The sequence below is a fragment of the Colius striatus genome, chromosome 4 (assembly GCF_028858725.1).
Source record: "Colius striatus isolate bColStr4 chromosome 4, bColStr4.1.hap1, whole genome shotgun sequence".
In the NCBI taxonomy this organism is placed as follows: domain Eukaryota; kingdom Metazoa; phylum Chordata; class Aves; order Coliiformes; family Coliidae; genus Colius; species Colius striatus.
This window is the reverse complement of record NC_084762.1, coordinates 7,430,521-7,455,864: the sequence shown is the minus strand read 5'-3', so window position 1 is coordinate 7,455,864 and position 25,344 is coordinate 7,430,521. Positions and strand designations below refer to the sequence as shown.

Genomic DNA, 25,344 nt, shown 5'->3' with positions numbered 1-25,344 from the left:
CTGTAAGCCCATATGCTCTGGTGTGCAGCATTGCTGTGTAATTTCCAACAGAAGTAATAGAGCTTCTGTCAGACTCTGTATTCACTACCAAAATATGAAATGTAGTGAAATTGTAGTTATAGAGGTGGGGAATTTTCTTCAGCCATAACATAATGGGTTATATAGATTTCTCATTCTATTTTTTTTTGGTCATAAGACTTAGGCTTAAGATATTTCTCCCATCCATTTTTAGAGGAGATTGGGATCTGCCTTTGATCTGCCATTATTACAGATAGCTGTCTTCACTGATGTGCTGGAAATCATGGGGTTTGTGTTTGGATTATCTTTTTTAACATCATTGCTCTAGTTTTGCTGAATTGATAAAATAACTTCTACTTTGTTAGCTTTTCAGCTCTAATTTTGCAAGGTACCCTATGTACTTTATTTCTAATAAACCTTTTTTGGTGGTAGGTATTAATGAGGTTTTTCATACTGTACCTGGAAGTGGGTTTTTCAGGGTCTACTGTCCCTCTTAAATAAGCTTCTGCAATTGTTTACAAGCCTCTGTGTGTGTATGTGTACATATATATATACACACACACATCCAGTGCAGAATTACATAAACAGTGGAACCAAAATTAGCTGTGCATTTAAGTAGGAGATGTATCTAGAACATGTGTCAATATATTCTCCCAGTGTTCATTGCACAAGCTACCTGTCTTTGAAGAGTGATGTTTTTCACAACAATATTCCTAACAGTTATTAGCACAGTAGCTTCTGCATTGACAATCTGTTATTTTTACTACATTAAACAGTAATTACAAGTCTGTCTTTAAAACAGAGTGAAATTACTGTAATGAACCTGTGCAGCACATCATGAGTAAGTTGTTTCTAGCGTCGTAAGAGCTGTCTGGCATATATGGTTAAAAAATAGTACACAGAGGACTTGATGTAAATCAGAGATGCATTCATATGTTCTGAGGAGCCAAACTATTCCTTTCAGCTGACTGACTAGGGCACAATTTCATTTACTTTGCAGCTATAGCTCTCTTCTAGAGACTTAAAGAGAAATCATGACTTCAGAATGGAGGAAAAGGGGAAGGAGGAAACAACACAGAAATTCTTAAATGTGTTAGGGTTACATATCTCATTTGGAGATTGGTCAGATATTGGTCCTTCCAGCCAAAGGAAAGTGCTCTTATTTTTGGCAGAGCAGTAAAAACATACAGACTCAAGCAAAAGTGAAATTAGAATGGGTTACAAATCCATCACATGTTGAGTGAGACCCAAAGCACTTTTGCAGTGTTCTTGTAAGCATCTTAATAGTAGGTTCCACCAAAATGAAATGGATCAATAGGCTAAGGAAATGCTCATCTTCTTCCTCTGGACTGTAGCAATACACTCTTTGGAGGATTGCCTGAAAAAATTCCTTAAAAGTTACTGTTGTGGGTGAGGATTGCCAAGTTTTCAAAGGCTGCTCTAACTTAAAGGTGTCATTCTCTTCTCTGACAGCGTGAACCATATAGTGTATTTTTCATTAGGAACTGCATGAGCTCATCTAAAAGCAGGACTTATTTTCTAACTAAATTCTAAGGGGTTTTTTAATTATTGAAATGCTTAGAAATTGCACTTATGGCTGTGGTAAATGTAATACTACATATCGGCAGACTCCTTTGCTTCTTAACAGAAGTGCAGGCACAGGTGGCACCTGTGTTTACCTACGTGAGCAAGGCTTTGTCTGTGTATACATGCAGATTAAAGTAGGTTTACTATATTTCTGATTTGCAAACAAACAAAGTGTCATTGTTTGGTTTTTTTACTTCAAATATTATTGAATCCTACTATTTGTTAGTAAGCTGCTACAAATCAATGTTTTGAATGCTCAAAATCTTCTGTGACATTATGTGACTGTCAGTATGCCTTTATTTCTTTCTGTAGTGTGTTGAGAAAGCATAGGGCAACTGCATGACTTGGAAAGTCTGGCAGCAATAATCTTAACTGTTTCCTGCTCTTTTAGTCATTTGCCATCAGTGTTAATACTGCCTCATAATGGAAATGAGCTTGGATAAACATGTCTCAACACTGGGTTCCTGGATTAACTTCTTTCTGTTAATAAGCCATACAATAGGGATTCCTGTGGCATGGCTGTAAGATAGAGCAGACAGAGAAACTGCCTGGCTGTCTGTGATCTCCAGATAGACTCTGAGTATCTGTTTGGACAAACTCTAAAAGACTTTATAGTTAAACCTTTTGTCCTGCCAAGGCCCCCAGGCTCTGTCTTCACATATCTATGACAGGAAACAGACTGAACCTAAATTTTAACTAATACTATCTCTTGAAAAACAGAAATGCTGTCCATAAAATCAGAATTCCTATTTGGCCAAAGGCACCTTCTCCCGACTCTTACACAACTTACCTGTGCAAGTTTCTCTCTTTTCTTACCTTAAACTTTTATTTTCAGTGTTCATGAAATGCTTTAAAAGAGTAATTAGTCATCTGGTTATCTGGAGGGAGAAATGAGATGCAGATTTGAGACAGTCAGCGTAGGGACTTGGCATTTTGTGACTGATTTTTCTGAATGACAGAGTGGCTTTATTTAAAAAATAATGCATGCAATTCAATCTAAAAATCAATATATCTTGGAAGAGAATTTGTATCAATGAAGTCTGTACATTGTGAAGGGATTGAAAGTGCTTCTGAGGATAGGAGCCCAGTCATTATTGTTTGCACTCACTGTCCTTATTTCTTCAGGACACCTTTCCCTCATGACATAGTATTTTTTTAATATGTTATGGAATTAATGTTCATTATGAATTTTGTCATTCACCTCATGCTGATCTCAGTTGAAGTTTTGAAGCACACAACAGTGAGGCAGAATATAACTGTGAAAAACAGTAGGTTTTTAGGTGTTTTTATTTTTAAATTGGGTTTTTTAAAAAATCAGTTTGGCCCAGTTTAGTGAAACATCTGCAGGATTCACAAACAGCTTGTTGGCTGAGCTCAACAGCCGGAGAAGCTGTAGTCGATCAGTTCTACCCTCTTCAGCAGGTGTAATACCAGTTGATGGAAATTGCAATACATGGTTTCAGGGGACATGTGGATAATGTATCCAGATGATAGCAACATCAACAAAGTATAGAAAAAAAAAAAACATGGGCAGATGTTTGGCTTATTCTGTCTACATGGTTACATGTACTTAGGCTCACTCTAATGGAGTTTATCTACTGTCACATTGTGGCTTGCTCTGTTACAGAGAAGGATTTTACGATAGGCTGCTAATCTTGCAAAACAGTCCACCTGTTGCAGCAGCAATATTTTGCAGTGGTAGCTCCAGATTTTTTTGATCTTTTTTTCCTTAAAAAAAATAATCTTTCTTTCCAAAGATATTTGAGTGTTAGGTTTGTTCTACAATGGGATGGATTGCTTGGTTGTTTTGACATAGAGCAGGTTATTCTTGCAATGAGACTGAATACTTCAAACCTTCATAGCCAGAAGTTACACATTTTTTTCAAACTCCACCCTTAAAAAAAAAAAATAAAGCCTCTATGTTTATCTTACTGAATGATTTTTACTTTTGGTTTTCTGCTGTGTGTATCGGGAGTTAAAGCCAAGTCTAAAATTACTGAAATAAACTGACTAAACTAGATCAAAAGAATATTAAAAACCATCTATAACTACTTTTAAATATATAGTCAAATTGTTAAATTCTGGGTTCTTCAGGTCCACTGATGTGTAAGTGGTACACTGGTGGTGAATCCAGCTGTCCTGTAATCAGAAGTTCTTGTTGTCAGCATGCAGACATTGGTAGAGCATCCTGTGCCTGTTTTCTGCTCCAACCTCTCCTCTCTTCATTCCCACTACTAGAACTCTTTAAAATTCTATATCCTCATGACTTGCCAATTTAGTCTCAGTGCTTTGTAAGATTAATTCAAACATATATCTAACTGTAATTTTGGAGGGGATGCAAGCATTTAAAGAAAAGGGGCCTTATCTGTTACTCATTTAATGCAGCATGAAATTAACATCTGAATCAAACAGCAAAGTTTTAGTAAATAAAATCCAGCATCTATTATGAAGCCTCATTATTCCATAGATGTAGTAATGTTTTCAAAGTGTAATCTTTTTCTTCATCCTAAGCTGCTGAAACATTTCCTCCTGTTATTCAGCAAGGCATTGTGTGTTGATGTTTGTAATTAGATCATTCTCATCCAGCAGTTTTCATTAAAAAGCAAGCCTTTTCAGTAGTTACAATGTCATGGTATCTGAATTAACCAAAGCTTTCCCATTTCTAAACAGTAAAAATTCTAATTTAGGTCACATAGTTCTCATTGTGCTAACCATTATTTTCAGTGTTATTTCTCACATGGCTACTTCTCAGGCTCAAGTTTATTTCACTGTAAATATTTTTGTGGTCTCCATTTTTGAGGGTTCTGGCTGTAGAGAATCATTTTGGGTAAAACCCAGTTTTAAGTTACTTGCCTGAAGTGTTGTATCCAGAGACAGGTGTGCCCAGTTGCTACAGAGTTTCCTGCTATCCTCTCTTCCTGATAAATAGGAAGATGAGTGGGATACCAAACACATCAAGAGCAGTGGTGTGGGTATAAACTATGTGCAAACTCACTAGCTGTTACAAAGCCTGTTTCACTGGGTTGAGAGATGTAGTCTGTAAATTCATGAAAGGAAAATAAAATCCTGAACTAAAAAAACTGGTGTCCACTTCAGCACCGCTTCAGGAGATTATGCTCCCCTCTGTCCTGTCCTGACAGTATTCAAGCTGCCAAATATTGTAACAGGTTTAGGGTTTGTTTTCCAGGCTGCCTCTTGTCTGTAGAGGCTGCACCTTCTGCTTATGGTAGTACTGAATCCAAAAGGGCTCCCTACTCCTGTGTCGAACATGAACTGCAAGAACAAAAGTAGAAACAGTTTGCAATGAGATGTTAAAAACCTTTTCAAAGGGAAGATTTATAAGGGTTAACTTTTCAAAATCCTTCTCCATAAGTGCTGTTACACTGTTGCAGAGGGGTTTGCTTTTCCAGAAACAAAGATGTGGAAAGTGGTAAAGTGGTTAGAGATGCTTTATATTCTGCGTGTACAAAGGCATCCCAAACATTGTTGCAAGGTCTCTGCCCCCTTTTCATGAAAGTATTCAAGGGAGGGAATGCTGTATTTCTTTCTTCACATCTCTCCCTTTCTGACTTTGCTCTGCAATGGACATGAGCCAGAGAAATGTCTGTCTTAGTCAATGCAGCCTCTTGTTTGAGGAGATGAAGTAGAGTGACTACAGTCAGTGCATCTCATTAACTTATAATTTATTTCATTCTAATTCCAATGACTTTGCCAGCCACCTAATATGAAAAATCAATCTTTACCAAACAGATATCAAGTTTTAAGAAGGGGAAAGTAACACAATAATAAGAAAGCTTCAGTAGAGGTTAAATTTGGCTTAAAATCTTGACTTCAGTACACTCAATCTGTACTCTTCCTTCATAAGCCAAAGAGGAAATTACTTTATAAATTTCCAGCACTTGCCAAGTAATCAGTTTGTTGTCACATTTTGCTTGTTAGGTGGTTAGATGAACTAAAATACGCAAGGAGTAGACAACAGAGCAGGCCCAGAAAATTAAGTAGGCTGTCTTGTATTTCGATGGTTTAGCATTGCAAATGTTGCCGGTAGTTGTGTATTCTAGGCTGCTGAGACTCTGTTCCAAAGGCTGTGAATCAAAGGAGCCAGGCTTATTCAGCAAAGAGGCTTCTCAGGACTTTATCCAGTGTAGCCTCTCAGGTTGAGTAGGAAAAGTTAGTGTTTTGCATGGAACAATCCATGATTGGAATCGGAGACTGTCCGTGAACAGAGAGGAATGAAATCTGCAAGATAAGATAAGATGAACCATGACCAAATCAGAAAATAAAATAGCATTCTTCCATGGAAATTCTCATATAATTGAACCTTCTAGCCACTGCTATACCTTGGGCACACATGGGAGAATTATACCTGTCACATTGATCAGAATGGGAAAACTCATAGAAATTATCTCTTTTATTGCAGAGGGGTTCTGAGACAAAGAGTGATTTTAGTGGTACAGAAAGTTACTTAAAGCTGTGTGCATGGCAACTGTCTAGTCACATTTTTCTGCTTTTGGAGTGACATATGTTTGCCTCAGTACCCTTGGTAATGCTAATTGCAGACAGGAGTATGCCCCTTGATCTCATGCACCGGTACATGCTGGGAGCCACACAGCTGTCAAACAGCTTTGCAGAAAAGGACCTGAAGGTCCTTGTGGACACCAAGTTGAACACAAGCAAGAAATACGCTCTTTTGGAAAAGAAGGTTGCCAGTGTCCTTGACTGCCTTGGGAGGAGTGTTAGCTTGGCACTGATGAGGCCACAGCTGGGGCACTACTGGGTCCAGGTCTGGGCTTCTCAGTTCAAGACAAATAAGGACATACTGGAGGGTTTCAAGTGAAGGGCTGCAAGGATGATGAAGGGATTGGAGCTTTTCTTTTGTAAGGAAAGAGTATGAGAGGTGGGACTACTCAGCCTGGAGAAGAGAAAGCTGAGTGGGGATCTCATCAATATATACCTAAACACTTAAAGGGATTGTGCAAAGTAGAGGGAGTTGTATTCTTTTCAGTGATGACCAAAAGAAATGGGCACAAAATGAAATATAGGAGGCTTCATCTGAATGTCAGGAAACACTTTTTCACTCTCACTGTGAGGATGACCAAGCACTAGTACTGGTTGCCCAGAGAAGTTGTAGAGTCTTCATCCTTGGAGATATTCAGAAGCTACCTTGATGTGGTCCTGGGCAACTGACTATAGGTGGCTCTGCTTGAGCAGGAGCATTGAGCCAGATGGCCTCCATGGGACCCTGCCAACCTCAACCCTTTCTTCTGTGATCCTGTAAAGATGCTAGCCGTGTATGGTTAGGCCCTGTGTGAGGTGCTGATCCATTGCACTGTGGATTGTGAGCAGGTTGGGGTTTGGAAGTGGCCAGAGTAATCTTGCATCTTTCATATGTTGTGCAAACATAGATTGCAATTCCAGATTCTCATCATTTCCAGCTAGCCAAGATCATTCAGAAGTGTCACATTTCATCTCATTTCTATCTCTGAGACATTCAACTGTGAGAATTGTACGGCTTTGACAAAATAATCCCAACACATGACAGCCCTGAGGTGCTGAAAAATCAGGTTAAAGCTTTGGTACTACAAGCTCGGTGATGGTGGTTTGTGTCGTGAAAATGAGGTCCCCTTGTACTGTTTCAATTCATGGCAAGCACATATCTCTCCTTACCTGTAACCAGGGAGCAGGAGGAAATACATCTGCTACAGAATTGTGGGCAATGTGCTCTCGGAGAAGCTGGGAGGGGAGGAGAGCAGAGCACTTGCCAGTAATCACAGATCTCCTTCCACTTACCTGCGCAACTGGGCACTCCAGCTACTGTATTGCCTGTGAACCACAGCAGCTCTCAACAGACACAAAGGGAGGTGGTTTTCACGCATTGTGGTGCTTCCTGTACCTTTAGTCCCTCTCAGGCTGCACCATCAGCTTTGCTCCTGCCCCTCATTTCTCACCGTGCCTTGTCTAGGGAGGTGAGAGGGAGCTTCGCTGTGGCCCACGGTTCTCCTTGCCTCTCTCCCTGACCAGTTTGGAGTGGTTTTCCTGGCGCTGCCATGGAAACAGTGCCTGCATTCAGAAAAGAGGGAATGTGTGTGGCATTCAGCCTCTGCCAGATGTGGGGAGGAGAGAGCCTGCATTTTACCCAGTCCAAGTTCCCACTGTGTGGAGAGACGTCACATGTAACATGATGGGGGGGGGGGGGGCAGGGAGTAAACCAGATATGGCTCTAAGCCACAGCTCAGAAACCATGTCTGGAAATCAAATCAGACTCACTTTCTGCCACCAAATTTACTCAAAGAAATAGATTTAGAATTCAGTATGTGCTGGTTTGTTTCTACTTACTTTACCTTTCCTTTTCAATACCGTGATATCATGAACCATCATACCATGTTCTGAAAAAGGAGTTGCAACTCCTACCTGCTCTTTCTGTACTTGAGGTCAGGGACTTCTGTGATTTGCATTTGTGTGCTATGTGCTGGACAAAATCACTGGGGTTATCAATACTGTTAGAAGGTTTTTATATTCATCACACGGGGACAGATAGTTTTGATCGCTGTGTTCTGCTCTAATAAAGACTTGAATTGCAGAGGACTTCCATAGTAACATCAATGAAATATCTTGATTGCAGTAATGTAACACCTTGATTAATATTCATTATTTTTACTTTCTCTCTTCCCCCCCACCCTTCTTGCCCCTTATTCAATGACATGCAGATTCCTATGGCTCACATACTTACTTTGAACCAATAACTGATATCCCTTCTGCAGGGAACAACCCTGAAGAGATACTTCTGTCCATTTTAATCTACTGACAGTTTCCTGAACAGTATTTTGGTGGCAACTGACTGGCCTTTGAACTGAAATAAGTCCTGTAATCATGGAAGCAACACTTATTTTAGTGAAGCTTCCTAATTCTGGAGCTCTGCAAGTGTTGATGATGTTTCTGATCACCCAGAGCCATAGCCACAAATCCAGTCCTAGTGTATTTAATTCTTTTGTTCCATTCACTGTTTTACTTTTCCACTGCAAATCTGGGAGTGTTTGTTTGAGGACTCCATAGCAAAGCTGCATTGTGTTTTATGGGAAGAATGGCCTAGATTCACAATCTGCATGTTTTAGGGATTAAAATCTAGTTTTATATTAAAAACTTCATTCATTATGTTTTCTGGTTTCTGTTTGGTGGCAATAAATATAAGTTTCACTAATAACAGCCAATGTTGGTCAGACAATTTGTCTCCACCGATGACCAGGACGCCGATGTGTCAGGAGGTTGGGACATCCCTCTTTTCTATAGTAGACAGTAACAGGACAAGGGGTAATGGGATGAAGCTGGAACACAAAAAGTTCCACTTAAACATAAGAAAAAACTATTTCACCGTGAGAGTGATGGAGCAGTGGCACAGAGTGCCCAGGAGGGTTGTGGAGTCTCCTTCCTTGGAGGTCTTCAAGACCCGCCTGGACATGTTCCTATGCGACCTGATCTAGGTGACCTTGCTTCTGCAGGGGTATTGGACTGGATGATATCTAAAGGTCCCTTCCAACCCCTACCTCTCTATGATTCTATGACCATAAGCATATGCTGAAGGAAGAGCAAAACCAGGAAAAGAATATTTTATAACTGTCTCCTAATACTCAGAAGCCACCTGTTTTCAGATCCCCACAACCCAGTAAAATTATGTTGTGCTTTGTAACCACCAAAAGCATGCCTGTTACGTAAAAAACCATCTTCTTTCATCTGTTTTCAAGTCTGACTCATACTTTCTTCATGTGATATGTTTCAATTCTTGTTTTGGAAGTGCTAGTGAATAGGTGTGTTGAGGCCAAGATGCTTGAGGAAGACAAGTGATAAAAAAAAGACCTGGACTTCAGAAGAGCAGGTTTCAACTTACTCAGGGAACTATTAGGAGGGATCCAAGTGAGATCTGTCTTAGAGGGCAAAGAATCTTTGAAACTTTAGGACATTTCCAAATATACCTGTGTCTTGGAGCACAAATACAGTCTATTTCTCTAAGCAGGAAAAGGAGCAGGCATAAAGAGAAATCAGTTGGAAAAACACTGAGCTACTAAGAGAGCTGAAATGAAAAATGAGCATTGTAGCAGTGCAAAAGGGGGCAAATGCCTAAATTGCAATATAGATATATAACTTCAGTGTGCAGAGGTGTAATTAGGAAGGCAAAAGCTCAGCTGGAGCTTAAACTAGCAAGAGATAACAAGAATAACATGAAAGTTTCTGCAGGAATGTTAGTAGGGAGCAGAAGTGCAAGGAAGATGTAGGCCTGCTGCTGAATAGGGACAGCAAGGTCATCAGAAAAGGCACAGGAAAGGCTGAGGCACTCAGCCTGTCTTCACAGGTAATGTCAGGCCCCAAAACTCTGTATCAGGAAGCAACAGTGAAGGAAATGGTAAACCACTGATAATAGAGCAGGTTTAAGTGAGGGACTATCTGACAAATTGGAAAGGTAAAACTCCTATGTGACCTGATAAGATGTAACTGAAGGTGCTGAGAGAGTTGTCTGATACCATCACAAAACTTCTCCTTAACATCTTAGAAAGATCATGAGCATAAGGGGAAATACCATCTACATTTCTGGAAAAAAAATGAATATTACAGCCATCTACAAAAAGAGCAGAAAGATAGATCTAGGCAACTCCAGACCTTTCAGCCTTTCTAGGAGAAAGTATGTGACTCATGAAGGAATTTCCAGGCAGTTGAAGGACATGTGAAGTCAGGATCTTTTTTATTCAATGACAATCACCTTCTGTTTATCTACAGCAAATTTCATCTTCCGTTTTGTGTCCTGCTTTTTGGGGGGCTGTGATTCTAAAATTCTCTGTTCTTGTGCTTCAGCCTTACTATCCTGTATAACACTGTATTACTGTCAAACATGGTCACTCTGTTGTTCACTCCTTGTTTCAACTCATTTGTGTTTGTATTGAACGGTGGGGAACACAGAACCAGAACTTCACCAGTGAACACCTTCAACTGTAAGAATTTATCACTTATTTTAAACTTGGCCTCTTATTTAAGAAAGTTCTTCTTCATATAGAAATCTTCATGTTTATGTCAATGTCCACTAAATGGACCATGTTTATGTTTATGTCAGTGTCCACTAAATGGACCGTGTTACAAGCTCTACTCATCTGCCTGACTGGCTTGCTGCTCTGTTGTCTTACAGGTCTCCCTGGAAACCGGCATTGCAATCAATGCCTTTCAGTTCTCAGGTACTACCTATGTTTTTAGCTATGTATTTTTTAATTCCTTCAGAACTCCTGAGCAAATACCATCTGCTCTTCCAATTTACTGCTGTTTGTTTTGTCAGTTTGTTTCGTGACCTGCTCTACAGTTGCTTCAAGTTCAGACAGATCCTCTGATAAGACTCCTTCAGTGAGTTCTTAGCATGGGAATTTCCCATGAAATACCAAAAACCTTTCTGAAGGATTCATTTAGTTTCTCTTCAATGAACCCTTTTATATCCTAGTCACCCAGTGACTCTACAGATGCTCCAGGCAGCTTTTTGCTCCTGATGCATTTGAAGAAAGATTTGTTGTTTGCTTTGATGCCTTTGGCTATTTGTCCCTTAGAACCATATTGTGTTGTCTTGTGGTTTTATATTTAACCTGTCAGCGTTTATAGTCTTCTGTTTTCTTCATTTGAAGATGATTTCAGCTTTCAGAAAGAGCATTTTTGTCTCTAACGACTTCCTCTGCCCTCCTGTTTAACTGTGTTAACTTCTTTTTGTTATGTGTTTAGCTTTTCTTGACACACTGCACCGGCGCTTTGCTTCCAGTATGGGGGCATTAAATAGTTTCCATGCTGCCTTTGAGGACCTAACTCTTAGCTTTAAACAATTTTTTCATTTCTTCACCAAGTATTTTCTTTTTATCTGGCTCATAACTGGCAGATTTTCTGCCTTCTGTAGGCATGTTGATTCTGAGCACTGAATGATCACTTGAAGAGTGGCTTCTCAGCTGCAAGGTGTCAAATGGTCGCTTGTGCATTGCCCGAGACTATGTCAAGAATTGGATCTTTTCTTGTGGACATCCTAAGAAGCTGGCTGGAATAGTGTTCAAACTTCAATCTACATACCATATCTTTCTGTCTTTTTTTTTTTTTTTCTTGAACTGCACAAACTCCAGAAGTAATTGAAGACTCCCAGAACTATTGCATTTTGTATTCTTCCTTCAAAATACATCTTTGTCATGATGGACAACTAGTACTGCCAACTCCATGCTATGTCAACCCATACAAGTACATTTTATTCAATGAGTTTTTTTAATTTGATTCTAACCTCTTTCCTCATCTTTACCCATACTACAGATGTTATCCTGAACTGCGTGTTCCTTACCTGTTTGTTTTCAAACAGATAATTTTTAGACTGTAATTTCATTATGAAAACCTTTTTCCTTTGTTCAAAAGATGAGCTATTCATACTAGAAATTAGGAGAGTAAGATCATAATGATACTTCTTAAAACTAACGTTTTCATTACTAATTGCTTTTCTCTTTCACAAGGAACAATATAAGTCTGTTGGGAATTTCCTGAATCTCTGGTATTTCTGCAGGGTAGCCAGAGAAGGAATGAATTGCCTAATTATTTTACTAGTTCTCTTCTTTGTAATAAAAGATGTAATAAAAGAAGAAAGATTCAAAAGCATAGTTTAGGCTATTAAAGTTAACTGCCTCTGCCACAGAATCATCTGTGAGAGGAAATGTGCAAATATCATGGGCTTGCAGTCCTTGAGTTCAAATTTTGTAGCCCAAGCTGTTTGAAAGCCTGTTTTCTCCCCTTAATAGCAGTGGAAATAATTATTTCACTAATCAATGCACTGTCTGCTAGAATCCTGTGGTTTTTTTGTTTACAAACATCCTTGTATTTGTGCTGATTTTCTATATAGTTTTGTTGTAGCCCTCTGTTTATTTGAAAGTCCATCCACCTTCAGTTAGTGTGGCAAAATGGGACTTGCAAGTATGCAGAAAATCTAGCCTCTGTGTCCTTTAATTGTAACAAAAACCAAAAAACATAAACCCAAAATGTTATAGTATTAATTTGCATGCAATAGGTTGACCTAAAAAAAATGAACCCATCTTGCTTTGTGAGGAAGCTTTTGAATTGCTTACTAAGTAGCTGATGAGTAGTTCTTTAATAGCTACTCATGGCAATATTCAGGTCTTGTGTCCTAATTAATTCAGAGATTCAAGGATCATTGCAAATTATAGAGTCTGTTCTTGGACATGCTCTACTGACATTCGATGTATGACAGTCTATGTATGGATTGAGACAACAGTCTCTCTTACAAGGCCAGGAGAATCAAGAGAGAAAAGTGTTCAACAGAGTAGTTTCTCTAATTGAAGCAGGAAAAGAAGGAGGGACTGAATATCTCTAAAATCTTAGGCCATTCTGAACAATTGTGAAGCTATGATTTATAATGCTGTCTCTACATCTTTATGAAATAATAAACTAAACATGAGCCAGCAATGGCCAAGAAGGCCAATGGCAGCCTGGGATGCACCATGAAGAGTGTGGCCAGCAGGTCGAGGAAGGTTCTGCTCTCCTTCTACTCTGCCCTGGTGAGGCCTCATCTGGAGTACTGTGTCCAGTTCTGGGATCCTCAGCTCAAGAAGGACAGAGAACATCTGGAGAGAGTTCAGCACAGGGCCACCAAGATGATGAGGGAACTGGAGCATCTTCCTTATGAGGAAATGCTGCGGGAACTGGGGCTGTTTAGTCTGGAGGAAACTGAGGGGGATTTAGATATTTACAAATATCTAAATGGTGGATGTCAGGAAGTTGGGATATCACTTTTTTCTGTTGCATCTGGTGACAGGACAAGGGGTAATGAAAAGAACCTGGAACACAAAAAGTTCCATTTAAACATAAGGAAAAAGTATTTTACTGTTGAGGTGAGGGAGCCCTGGCACAGGCTGCCCAGGGGAGCTGTGGAGTCTATTTCTCTACAGGTCTTCTAAATCCACCTGGATGCTTTGCGGTGTGACCTGATCTAGGTGGACCTGCTTTGGCAGGGGGTTTGGAGTAGATGATTCCTAAAAGTCCCTTCCAACCTCTACCATTCTCTGATTCTAGAATGACATGTATCTTCAAAACTCTGGAAGACAGAAATGGTTTGACTAGCTTAGAGATGTATAAATAGGGAACTGGAGAACCCTACAGGTAGAATGCTGGAGAGGACTTTAGATCTCAAAACATGTAGATAGGCTGCATGGTGTCACTTGTTACTGGTATTCATATATGTTGATGTGCATACTGACACCTATGTAGCTATTACTAACATCTTGGCATAACACCCATCAGACCACAGATCAGATTAGAAAAGAAAGGGAGGCAAGAATCAGAATAAAAGTGCTTCAGTATCTGGAACTCTTTTAGAAGCTTTACTTTTTGAAACCACATTGTTTTACTTTGATAACTTTTCATGTGTCTTTAAACCATAAGAATAGTTTTTACATCATGATAAGACATCTTCTAGCTGCGACTGTTGCTCTTTTCAGAACAAGATTAACCTACAGATTTGCATTGGAAAATCAAGACAAAAGGCATCAGTCCACAATTCTGTCTAATGTATTACATCTGCTGAACATGAAAAGTCAGACTACAAAAACTTCTACTGTAAATGGAATTACTCCTTTTTTTGGGTTCCACTTAGACATTGTAAACTGTTCGTCCTGGAAAACTGAGTAATGAAAATGAATGCCAAGCTTAAAGCAGTGTAAGGATTAAGAGTCAGGGTCTGTTACTAAACTCTAGCTCTATTTTTCTCACTCACCTTGGAGACAATCCACCATCTCTATGGTTTTGTTTTGTTTCCACAATGAACTTTGCGATTAATAAAAATGAGCACTATAGGCAGTCAAAACTAGTGACTTAGTCATTCTATCCTGCATCCTCTGCAAATTGCTGCTGCAGAGAGTGGAGAAGTATGAGATGAGAAAGCTTAGTATTTCCAATCCTATCCTAATGCTCCAAGTTTTGCTTTATTGCTTTGGGAACTGAAGTAATTTTTATGGGAGGAATTGGAATAGCACAGCAATCATCATGGTGGATGATAAACCATTGGGAGCATTGGCAAGGGATGCAAAAACTAGTGAGAAGGAGAAAAAGGGAGCGAGCTAAAAGGCTGAAACTGAATACAAAACAGAAGAAAAAATGGGCTAAAAAAGGGCCAGGCAATTTGTAACAGAGAAATGGAGATAATTTGAATAACTTTGGTGATTGTGCTGGAGAAGAAATAATACAATTTCCCTAGAATAGAAGTCCAGGCAATTGGGCAGTGTGCCTTCAGAGCCAGACTTGCCTGTAACTCTCCAGGCAGGGTGCCTAGAGAGCTGAAACATGCAACTGAATGCAATTGTGGTCTCATTTGTATCAGCATCCTAAAAATAGAAAATAAAATGGGGTCTGATTTGTATAAAAGTTGTTAAGACGTGAGAGGGATTTCTTTGAAAGTAATCTTAAGTGAAAAAGAAGGAGTAGCTTATTTTTAAACACTATAATCAGTCAAACTATTTCTTTACCCTATAAATAATCCATGTGCACAATAGCCCAGACGCCACGCTAATCTCCTGTAAGGAAGCGTGGTATTGCTGAGACCCTCCGATAGATGAGGAGACAGGCTAGAGAAATACTGGTGCAGGCTGATAAAATACTAGTACTTATATCAAGTCCTGTAAGTCTTTATGTAAGCATGATGACAATCTGATAGGCACTGATAGTACAGATTGACACAAAGCCTTGGAAAAAAATCCAGAACTCATCAGTTGTAGGATTGTGGAAAAACAAGGTTAAAAGAGACTTCTGGAGATACTAGTCCAAGCTGGTCTGGCTTCAACTGGTAGCTCAGATGTGCAGTTGTTTTTCAAAATTTCCAAGAATGGAGATTCTACAACCAACCTGTTGCAGTGTTTAACCACCCTTAGAATCACAGAATCATTTTGGTTGGAAAATACTTTTAAGATCATCGAGTCCAACAACTGATGTTGGTATGTGCATAGCACTATAAGGATGTATTTTTCTTGACGTTAGTCAAGGTATAGTTTTGCTTGTTGAATAGATTGTGACAAGATAGAGCCCATGTTTTACATTTCTGCAGCCTGTGTATTTTAGGAAGTTTTGTAGTTTCTAAGATGTTCCTATGAAAGACTTCAGGAGATTATTTATTTGTTTGTGTAGCTGTAATCAGGATTTCTCTGTTCATTTCACCAGGGATTCCCAGCATTATCACCCTACTGTTATCTGCCTGTATTTGAAGACTCCAGTGATGATCAGTGTACCAGTTTGGTATTATATGGCATACTTACAGTGAAAAGCTAAGCATTTTTCCTCTTTCAATGTTATGACCTTAAGATTCTTGGGAATTCAATAAATCCTCGAGGCAGTTCAGCCTGAATTTATATATCTTATTCTCTTTTTTTGGTATCAGCCATGTTTTACTATCTCTATAGATTTTTCTGTGTCTTTTGCTCAGCATCAATACATGTCTCTTTCTGAAAGGATTGAAGGTTTACGTGAAGTTTGTAAAGGACAGAGTAAAGTGAGATCAACTCTGAATATCAGCCAAATTTCTTTTGACTTGTTTTACTCCTCCCAACATTAAAATGAGTCCATACAGATCACTCAGTAGATACAAAGCATAAAAACAGCCAAGTACCCTCTTGCTTTGTCCTGAGCTCAAGAGTTTATAACCTCTCTGAAGACTGCAATGATTTCCATCAGACTTATTCAGTTTCTGGACCACCATGAAACATATGGCCTGACTTGAGTCTTAATGAATGATTGAAGTTTTCTTGGCTGCAGAGGGTAGATAAAACATAAATCTCATACTGAAAAGGCAAATATGCTAATTGTCAGCTATAGAATAATGACATTTTTTTACCAAAAAAACCCTCACTTAGTGAACAAACCACTTTTAAACATAAATTGCTTTGGGGCCTAGCAGACACAGATTCTTTTTATCACTTCAAAACTATTTGATGAAATTATCAAGCTCCTCTCTTTCCAAGCTGCAGTCTCGAGTAATTCCTCTGGATTACTCTCATTATTATCTCTAATCTTTCTATTGACTTCCTACTCCCACAGCCTTTATGGTGGCAAATGCCATGACCACTTTCAAGCTGGTCATTTCACTTTGCATTGCTTTGGCATCATTGCCCTTTATAGCATGGTCACAGAATCACAGAATCATTATGGTTCAAAAGATCTTTAAGATCGAGTCCAGCCACCAACCTCAGCCTGCCAAGCCCACCACTGAACTAAACTCTATCCCTCAGCATCTCATCTATGCATATTTTGAGTATCTCCAGGGATGGGGAATTTACCACGTCCCTGGGCAGCCTGTACCAATGCTTAATAACTCTCTCCATGAAAAAATTCTTCCTAAATCTCCCCTGGGGCAACCTGAGGCCATTTCTTCTTGTTCTGTCGTTCATTACTATGGAGAAGAGATGGACCTCCACCTGGCTACCACCTCCTTTCAGGTAGTTGTGGAGAGTTGAATATATCTCCTCTCAGCCTCCTGTAAGCTAAACATCCCCAGCTTCCTCAGTAGTTTTGCATAAGACTCTTCTCTAGACCCTTCACCAGCTTTGTTGCCTGTCTCTGGACACACTCCAGCACCTAAGTGTCCTTCTTGTAATGAGAGGCCCAGAACTGGACACAGTGTTCATGGTGTGGCCTCACCAGTGCCTAGTATAATGGGACAATCTCCTCCTTGGTCCTGTTGCTCACACTGTTTCTGATACAAGCCAGGATGCCATTGGCCTTCTTGGCCACCTGGGCACACTTCTGGCTCGTGTTCAGCTGGCTGACGATTGACATCCCCAGGTCTTTTTCTGCCAGCCAGCTTTCTAGCCATTCTGCCCCAAGCCTGTAGCATTATATGGGGTTGTTGTGGCCAAGTGCAGCAGCACTTGACGTGGCATCACCTAAATAAGTTTTGATGTTGCGATGTAGTTTCTGCAGTTCTTCGTTCTACAGTTGTCTTCATAACAGATTTGCATAATCAGTGGGTAGGAATTTGTTTTTAATTGTGATATTCTGATTAGCTCGATTCAGATAAAGAATAGAAGGTTGTGAAGATAACACAATGTGCCATGAACTGGTGAAAACGATTGTAAACAGAACAAATAAGACAAATTATGGAGTCAGGTTCAGTAGTTATTTTTGTAAAATGTAAGCAAATACTATTTCTAGTTTCTGTCTTTGTGTACTGTGGCAGCTGCTTGAAATCTAAACATATGGATTTATTCAAATATTAATCACTCTCACTGCTTCCTGAACAAAGACAAGGCAGCTTATTAATCTGTTTTCTGACAGTGATTCTTGATACTGAGGGATAGCAGAGTCTCCTTACTGTTAGTTCGGTTCTTTTCTTCTTTCATTCCAAAGGCAGCCCTCTGGACCTGCACCTTTGTCATCACGTGAGGGAATACCTAACACAGTTTGTTAAATTTCATGTAGAAGATAACTTTGCAGTAATAATTGCTCAGCTCTTCCTCTTCACATCTGCCCCACCTTGCATCTCCTTCCCGCCATCCCTGATGTCCGATGGCGCCTTACGGAAGACAATTAAGTAAGAAATAGCAGCAGTTAAATGAAGCAAGTAATGAAGGTACTATTCATGCATTTTCATGCATTAGAGACCCAAGATTACAGTTTTTTTCTTAAGTGATCCAACACATGACTGCTTCCCGCTTGACAAGGGACATAAACACAGCTGTCCTTTTCCAGTCATCTCTGCAGGACAGGACTTCAGTATTGTGGACAGGGAAACCAGGAAACATTAATTTCTACATTGTAAGAAGAGCAGAGTTTGCTCAATAAGATCAATTAGAGAGAGAGAGCAAGAGAGAGACTGCTTAAACCAAGCATTTTAGGGCATTTGCCAGAGTAGGAACTTGACCAGTAGGACTGAAAAAGATTAGTTGAGGATGAGTGTGATAGAAAGTGAAAGAAAGATGATGTGAAAAAGAGTAAGTAGGGAAGAAAAAGAAATGACAGAGTCAAGAGTAGGAAAGTGTACTTTGGAGACTAGAATAAGGAGCAAAAAATGTTCTATAGGCAAAGTAATCATGGCATAAGGGTAGAAAGTAGGTGGGAAATGGAAATGGAAAATACTTAACCTGAGGAATTAACTGAAGGAATTAAATGAAGGAATTAAATGAATGATGAAGCATAGAAAGTATATGAGGAGATATACAATCTAGGTAGCAGAGGAAAAGAAAAAAGAAAAATAAGACTTGAAAGGTATTTCAATCGCATATGTTTGGGGCATTTCTATATTTAGTTGACTTTAGGACAAAAGGGAGTTGGCAAGGGGTTGTTTGCATACCAATGAGAGTAAAAGGACAAAATGAGATACACTTGTCTATCTGGGAAAAGGCAAATAACAGCATGGAGAGCCAAGAGTGTTAGCTCCCAAGTCCCTGGTTTTCTTAGTGACGGTAGGTCAGTTGCATCTTCTTACTAGATAGGTAAAAAAAGCACCCTCTGCTAGACCATGGCAAGGAACATGTCTGACTCAGCTGGGATGGCAGGAAGGGAAGCTGGCAAGATGAAATACATACTAAGTGTCGAAATGTGCATTGATATAATTGTCGTGACAGAATCAATTAACTTAAAAAATGCAGTGGAACAGAATAGCTGTTAGAGCTTTTGCTTTTGTTTGGTATTTTATGCTATCAAAATTTCTCAGTGCCTACATGTTTTAGTGTAAGCATGTGAGCATAGCAAATACCCTATCACTTTGATTTTACATTCTTTAATATTTTAGTAATAGTTTTTGTACAATCCTTTCTGCAGTAAGAGGATTTTTATGTAAATAAAGCCAGGATTTGAATAATAACTCTTGGAAAGTTGATCAATAGTCTCTTCAGCTTTTTGGATAATTGATTGTAGTGGGTGAGAGACAAATGTTCTTTGTGAAGTAGGCATACCTGAATTAGGTGATGATTATGATTCGCTGATTTTTAATAGTCCTATCTCCAAACAACGAGAAAGACGTTTCTGAGTACTACAAAAACATGCAGAGAATGTTACTAATGATGATTACTAATGGACTGCTGACATTCATTGAGCAGTGATATTGTGCTCTTTACATCAGTCTGACTCTTGGTTGTATTCTTATACTCTGGATAGTCTGACTTGGAATAATGAATACTGAATGAAGTAGACTTTGTCAAACAGTGGCTATTTAAGAATGCAGCAGCTCTTTATTTGCTGCATGGACTTCCCACCTTACTCGTGGTGCAGGACAGATGTTATTCCATGAAGAGAGAAAGAGAAACAAGGAGGGCTGATCCAGCTGAATTAGGTAGAACATCCACCAGCTGTTTCCTTCTTCCATTTCAGTTATGATTTACCTCATTTCAGAGCTCTGAAAAGTTTAATGCCTTCATTTACCCCTGGCCTCCACTTACCCACTTCTCAGGGGTTTTAGATAGCAGATAGGATGAAGACTTTTGAATCCTTCTCTCTCCTCCTGCCATTTCTTCCTTTCAGATACCAAGTTTTTCAATGTCTCTTGGTGGACATAAGTCCTGACCCCAGTAGTTTCCAGTGCTGCTTTTAGCTAGACAAGACATTGCTAGAGAATTATTAAAGGGACTTCATCCCATAACTCTGCATTAAGAAGTCTTTTTTAAAAGAAGGAGAAAGAGATAATGGGTGCATTTCTGTGGTCACAAGAATAATTTACCAAATGGATTCTCAAATATTTCTCCTTCAGCCTTCAACAAACCCAAAGAAAAAGGTCAAGAGAGCTATTGTTGTTTACTTGTGAGAAAGTCTTGATGCAATTGTGACCAAAATGAAAGGGCAACAACATTTGGGAAATTGGCAACAACCTTAATTCCCTGAAAGTGCTTCAAACTAGTATTTGATAAAACTACTGTTACCATATGTGAGCAATGTAGCTCTTTAAGGAATAGTGGGGATTTTATGTGTATTGAGTTTGCTGCTGCTTTTTCTTTTAGTTAAAAAATCTCTTGTGTATAAAACCAAAAAGTCTTTAGAAGTACATTTATAAGCTCTGTGGCTGAGTTATATCTGGTGGGACTGATTTTACTTCCTTGACAGAATAAAAGTAAATGCATTCAATTAGTGGTAGGATTTTTAACCCAGCTTTTGTCTGAAACTACCTGAGTTTCCGTTCCGCACATCATTAAATGCAGAAATTAAACTGTGTTCAGCCTGTAACAACACCCTTTCAACTGAGTTGATTTCATTAGTGTGTACTGTGATGGTTGTCTTTTAGAGTTTGAAAGCTTTTGCCACCTCATGATCATCTGCAGAACTTTGAGTCTTATTCTAAGTAATTCAAATAGTTCTCATTTGTGATCATACTGAGATCACCTTCTTGAGAACACATTTCTATGCTACAAAGAGTTCCACATGAACTATGAAGGAATTTGATATAGACTTACTTTGTTCCATATATTTGGATATTCAATTATTGATAATGTGTCTCATTCTACAACATACATCTTTAGAGTGAATGAAGGAACAAATAAGTATTACCACAAAAGTTTGATCTACAGATGTGTTTAAAAAGAGAAAAAAAAGGACTTTCCTATGAGATATTATACCAACAGTTCTTGCATGGGTCATAATTTTATGTACTGAAATTCCTTCTTAATCTGCCTCTTAAGAGAAGTCAAAACAAACTTTTTCTTTGTGGGCTTTTTTTTCCAGGAACTGCAGTTTGAGAGACTGACTCGAGAACTTGAGGCGGAACGTCAGATTGTAGCTAGCCAGCTGGAGAGATGTAAGCTTGGATCAGAAACTGGAAGCATGAGCAGCATTAGGTAATGTATGAATTGTGAATTTATTTGTAATGTAATGAACTTTGTCGCTGTTACAAATCACCACTGAGAGCAAGATTGATCATCTTCTTGTAAAAAAGATTATGCACCAGGGAACATGAGATTTTAGTAGAGGTTGAAAATTTGCATTTTAATCTGATTTTTAGAAAGAAATTTTGAAGAAGCAGCTTAATCACATGCAGTTTGGTATCTGATTTGTCCAGTGACAAAATCATACTCACATTTGGAATTCGTTGAATCGCTGTAGTCTGAATGGATTAATGGCAAAACTCCTGTTTCCACTTCCAATATAGCGGTAAGTTTAATCTGGAGCGTTATAGATTCATATTTGCAGACGTATTGGTAAGTTTTGTGAATGTGTTTTCATCATAATTACGTCATTGTAGGTATCAAAAGCTTCAGAGAAAATGACTTAAACATTGTTACATAAGAATGTAATGATATCAGTCACACTGTTTTTTAAACATTTACTTTCCTCAGTTGCAGAAATTGTTCTGCTACATTCTTTGGGTGATGGCAAGTTTATGTTAGAAATTGTAACAAAAGGAAGCTCTTTGTCAGTTTGTTGGGAGTTAAGATTTTGTAGTTTTGAGCTGATGGTACTAGTTTCTCTGTTTTCTCAGGTGAACCTAATAAATGAAACATGATAGTACTTGAATTTGATGGGTCAAGAAAAAATATGTTGTCTAGACATATCTTCCTTCTCTTTTTATCAGGGGAAATACTAAGTGTGATATCTTTTGAATACATAAGATTAAGTATGATATGCCAAGCTCAGAGCCAAGTTTTTTGTGGTACGAATAGAAAAACTACAAAGAATATCTATCACTACTGGAAGAAACTCTTCATCAGTTTAAGGAATTCAGACTACACTTCAATCAAATAAATGATTGTTTTCTGTGACAAGTAGGAATTCTTCAATAGAATGCCAAAGAAACAACAAAAATATTGAATGTAGCAGTTCAATTAAAATGGCAGAAGTCAGAAGAATCTTTCAGTAATTCAGCAGATGTACATGAAGTTGACTTAAGTATGAAGATTCTGAATAAATGAAGTGAGAATTAGCTCTGTAAGATATATTTTACTTTATTCTATATAATCTTCTCCACCAAGTAGATTTATACTAGCATTAGAGGAAACTATATTACTTGGAATTATTTAAGAACAGAGAAGGTAGTATTTGGCAAAGCAGAACAGTATATTTGCACTTCAAGTGCACTCCCACGGGACTTTAAATTTTAAGTATGGTATGACTGCATTTCAAAAAAGCTCTCGGAACTATATTTGAAGAATACTGAGCTAAGTTTGAATAATACTTTTGTTTTAGGATTACTCCAGCTCATGACATGGAGATGGGGAAATTTCTTGTTTAGAAGAAAATGTTTTCTTGGTGAACTTTTTTCTTATTGGTAAATTAATGCTTTTGAGTCATCAGTTGTATCAAGGTCATTCATCTGTTTCTTAAGAGACTTCAGTTATTTGAGAGGTTTAATCTTTTGACTACTAATCTCTCTGTGGAATAGACTAGTATCTCGAATAACCAAGGAGACTTCATGCAAACTTTGGACATCTGTAATTTACCCCAGAAATGTTTTACATACGAGATTAAAATTTCTAGTGTTTTAACTAAAACTGTTTCAAGAAATGCTTGAAATAATGTGGTCCAGAAGATAACATTGAAAGATTACAATTAGAAAGCTATTTTTGAACTTGGCAAGTGATGTAAAAAGGAAGTCAATAATACTATAATATTGTTTGTGTTGGGTCATTGTTTCTCCCATACATATTAAATGAGCTTTAATTTTCCATTAGCTTAAAAAATACTAAATCATTATTGGAGGTGGTAGAACTAACAAATATTAAGTGAAGTCAAATATGTCCAGCAGCTGTGTTGACTTTCCATAGTTAACTCTGATTTGAGAGTGTTCTAGGACATAGTATAGGAGACAAAGACTTGGAAGATGAAGAATTACTTGGTGGAATAAAATGTGGCTTAAGAAAAAATGTATATGAGGAGTTTTGGAGTCTGTGGAGGCAGAAGAGGCTTTCTTAAAAAGGCTTTTTTATAGATATGACTGTGAAACTAAGCTTTTTAGACATACATCCTTTAAAACGAGGTGACTAATTTCATAGAAATAGTAAATGATTTAAAAATAAGTTCCTTACAGAGTAATTTTAAGGTTTTGCTGTCTTTATTCAGATACTGCATCATTTATTAATAGTTTTAAGCATGCTTTTCTGATGGAACACAAACTAAAATCAGAACAAAGACCTGTTACTATTAAGCTATTGTTGGTGAAGAGCTGTTTAAAGCAATCTTTAAATCGGTTGCATTTCTTTAAATCAATTGCATTTATTTTAAATACTATTGTTATTCAAAGTGAAATCCTACCTATTAGTCTCCAGTAGAAGTGAATATACATTCTTCAGTGATGTCACCATTGTCTGATGATACTTAGATTTATTATTCAGATGCTTTTCCTTATCAAGGAATAATCAAACTGGACTGATTGTAATCTGCATATTTTAATACTGGGAAGTTAATTTTTTTATGATGCTTTAAAATAATTCATTCAAAATCCCCTAAAGGAATTTTTCTTGTTAAGATTTGTTACTTATGTCTGTTAGTACCCAAGTATCTAAAACTAATATATTGAACAGCTGTCCATAATTGCAATTTTAGGCAACCTAAACCAGTTTACAGTGGTGTTTTCTGCCATATCTTGGTCTGACATCTCATGAGAACTACAGATGTGAGTAACAGTACTTATAGTGCCCCTCATTTTAAAGATATCAGGAAAAAAATTGATTTTAGCTTTACCTCCTTGGGATAGTAATATCATGGAGTTTTCCTATATGTCTTAAGATTATGCCCTCCAAACCAGGTTTTTGGGAACATGCTAAAGGGTTGGTAGTTTTTGCTTCACTTATCCACATTTGCTTGACCCACAAAGAGTTGCTTATCCAGCTGTAACCTGAAGCTGGCTCAATTTTCAACCTTTAAGGACTTCCTGTGTTACTCAGTTTGTTCAGAAGAGATTGGATTAGCCATCACTGACTCCTCTGTCCAAAGTTCTGATTGCAACAAGACTTGCTCCACTGAAGGGACAGAAATGCTCAATTCACAGGACCATTCACTAACCTTGAGGAGCTTATTTTGGGTATATAAGGAAATACCACAGCTTTAATAGTGTTCATCGTTTCTATGCCTACCTGTCTCACAGCTGTGCCCCTTCAGAATACCCAAAGTAAATTTTCTTTGTCATATCCTTGATTACTAGTCATATTTTTAGAGGGTTAAGGGTCTCTGTTCACTAGGAATTGTGCTGAAGGGATTTTAGTGCCTGCTTTTCAGGAACAAGTTCTTGGCTTGAATCAAAGAGGGAATCAGGAGCTTCTAATAAAGCTGAATAAAATGTTTAGACCATGAAGCAGGACAAAACTTAAGTAACTCTTCCATGACACAGTGTTTCCCTGTTGGCAAACTGAGCAGTTCTTTACTCAGCCTGTCAAGTATTAAAATTTCATCACACATTGCATAAGGAGCCAAGTGATGTTCTGTACTGCTCCATCCCTCTGCCAGAGGTGCTTATTCCTCCCAGTCCAGATCCATCAGTCTGTCACTCCCTTTTTTATGGAGGGCAACTCAATACCTGCATATCTTTGAGGTCTTCAGTCTGTGATAATTTTTAGCACATATTAATGTATTTCAAATGACTGAATTTCCCATGACTCCATCATGTAGTTCCTCAGAACAGAAGCTGTTGTAAGTAAGAGTGTGATTTTTCCTTCCATAGATGAAGACAAAATCTCTGAGGCACTTTGAAGACTCAGCTACATGTTTTCATGTTTTCTTTTGAAAGAATTCAGACAAAATAGTACCACAGAATGGAAACACTAGAAAAGGAAGAAA

The 25,344-nt window shown here is 38.3% G+C and overlaps 1 protein-coding gene across 1 annotated transcript in view; it reads left to right on the top strand.

The window, feature by feature from the left end:
* CTNND2 (catenin delta 2) overlaps window positions 1–25,344 on the top strand; it is a 496,550-nt gene that overhangs the window by 101,251 nt on the left and 369,955 nt on the right. Inside the window, exon 2 of the mRNA XM_061994768.1 lies at window positions 21,301–21,413. Within this exon, the coding sequence (XP_061850752.1) occupies window positions 21,301–21,413 (113 nt within the window). The remainder of the gene's footprint in view (window positions 1–21,300; window positions 21,414–25,344) is intronic.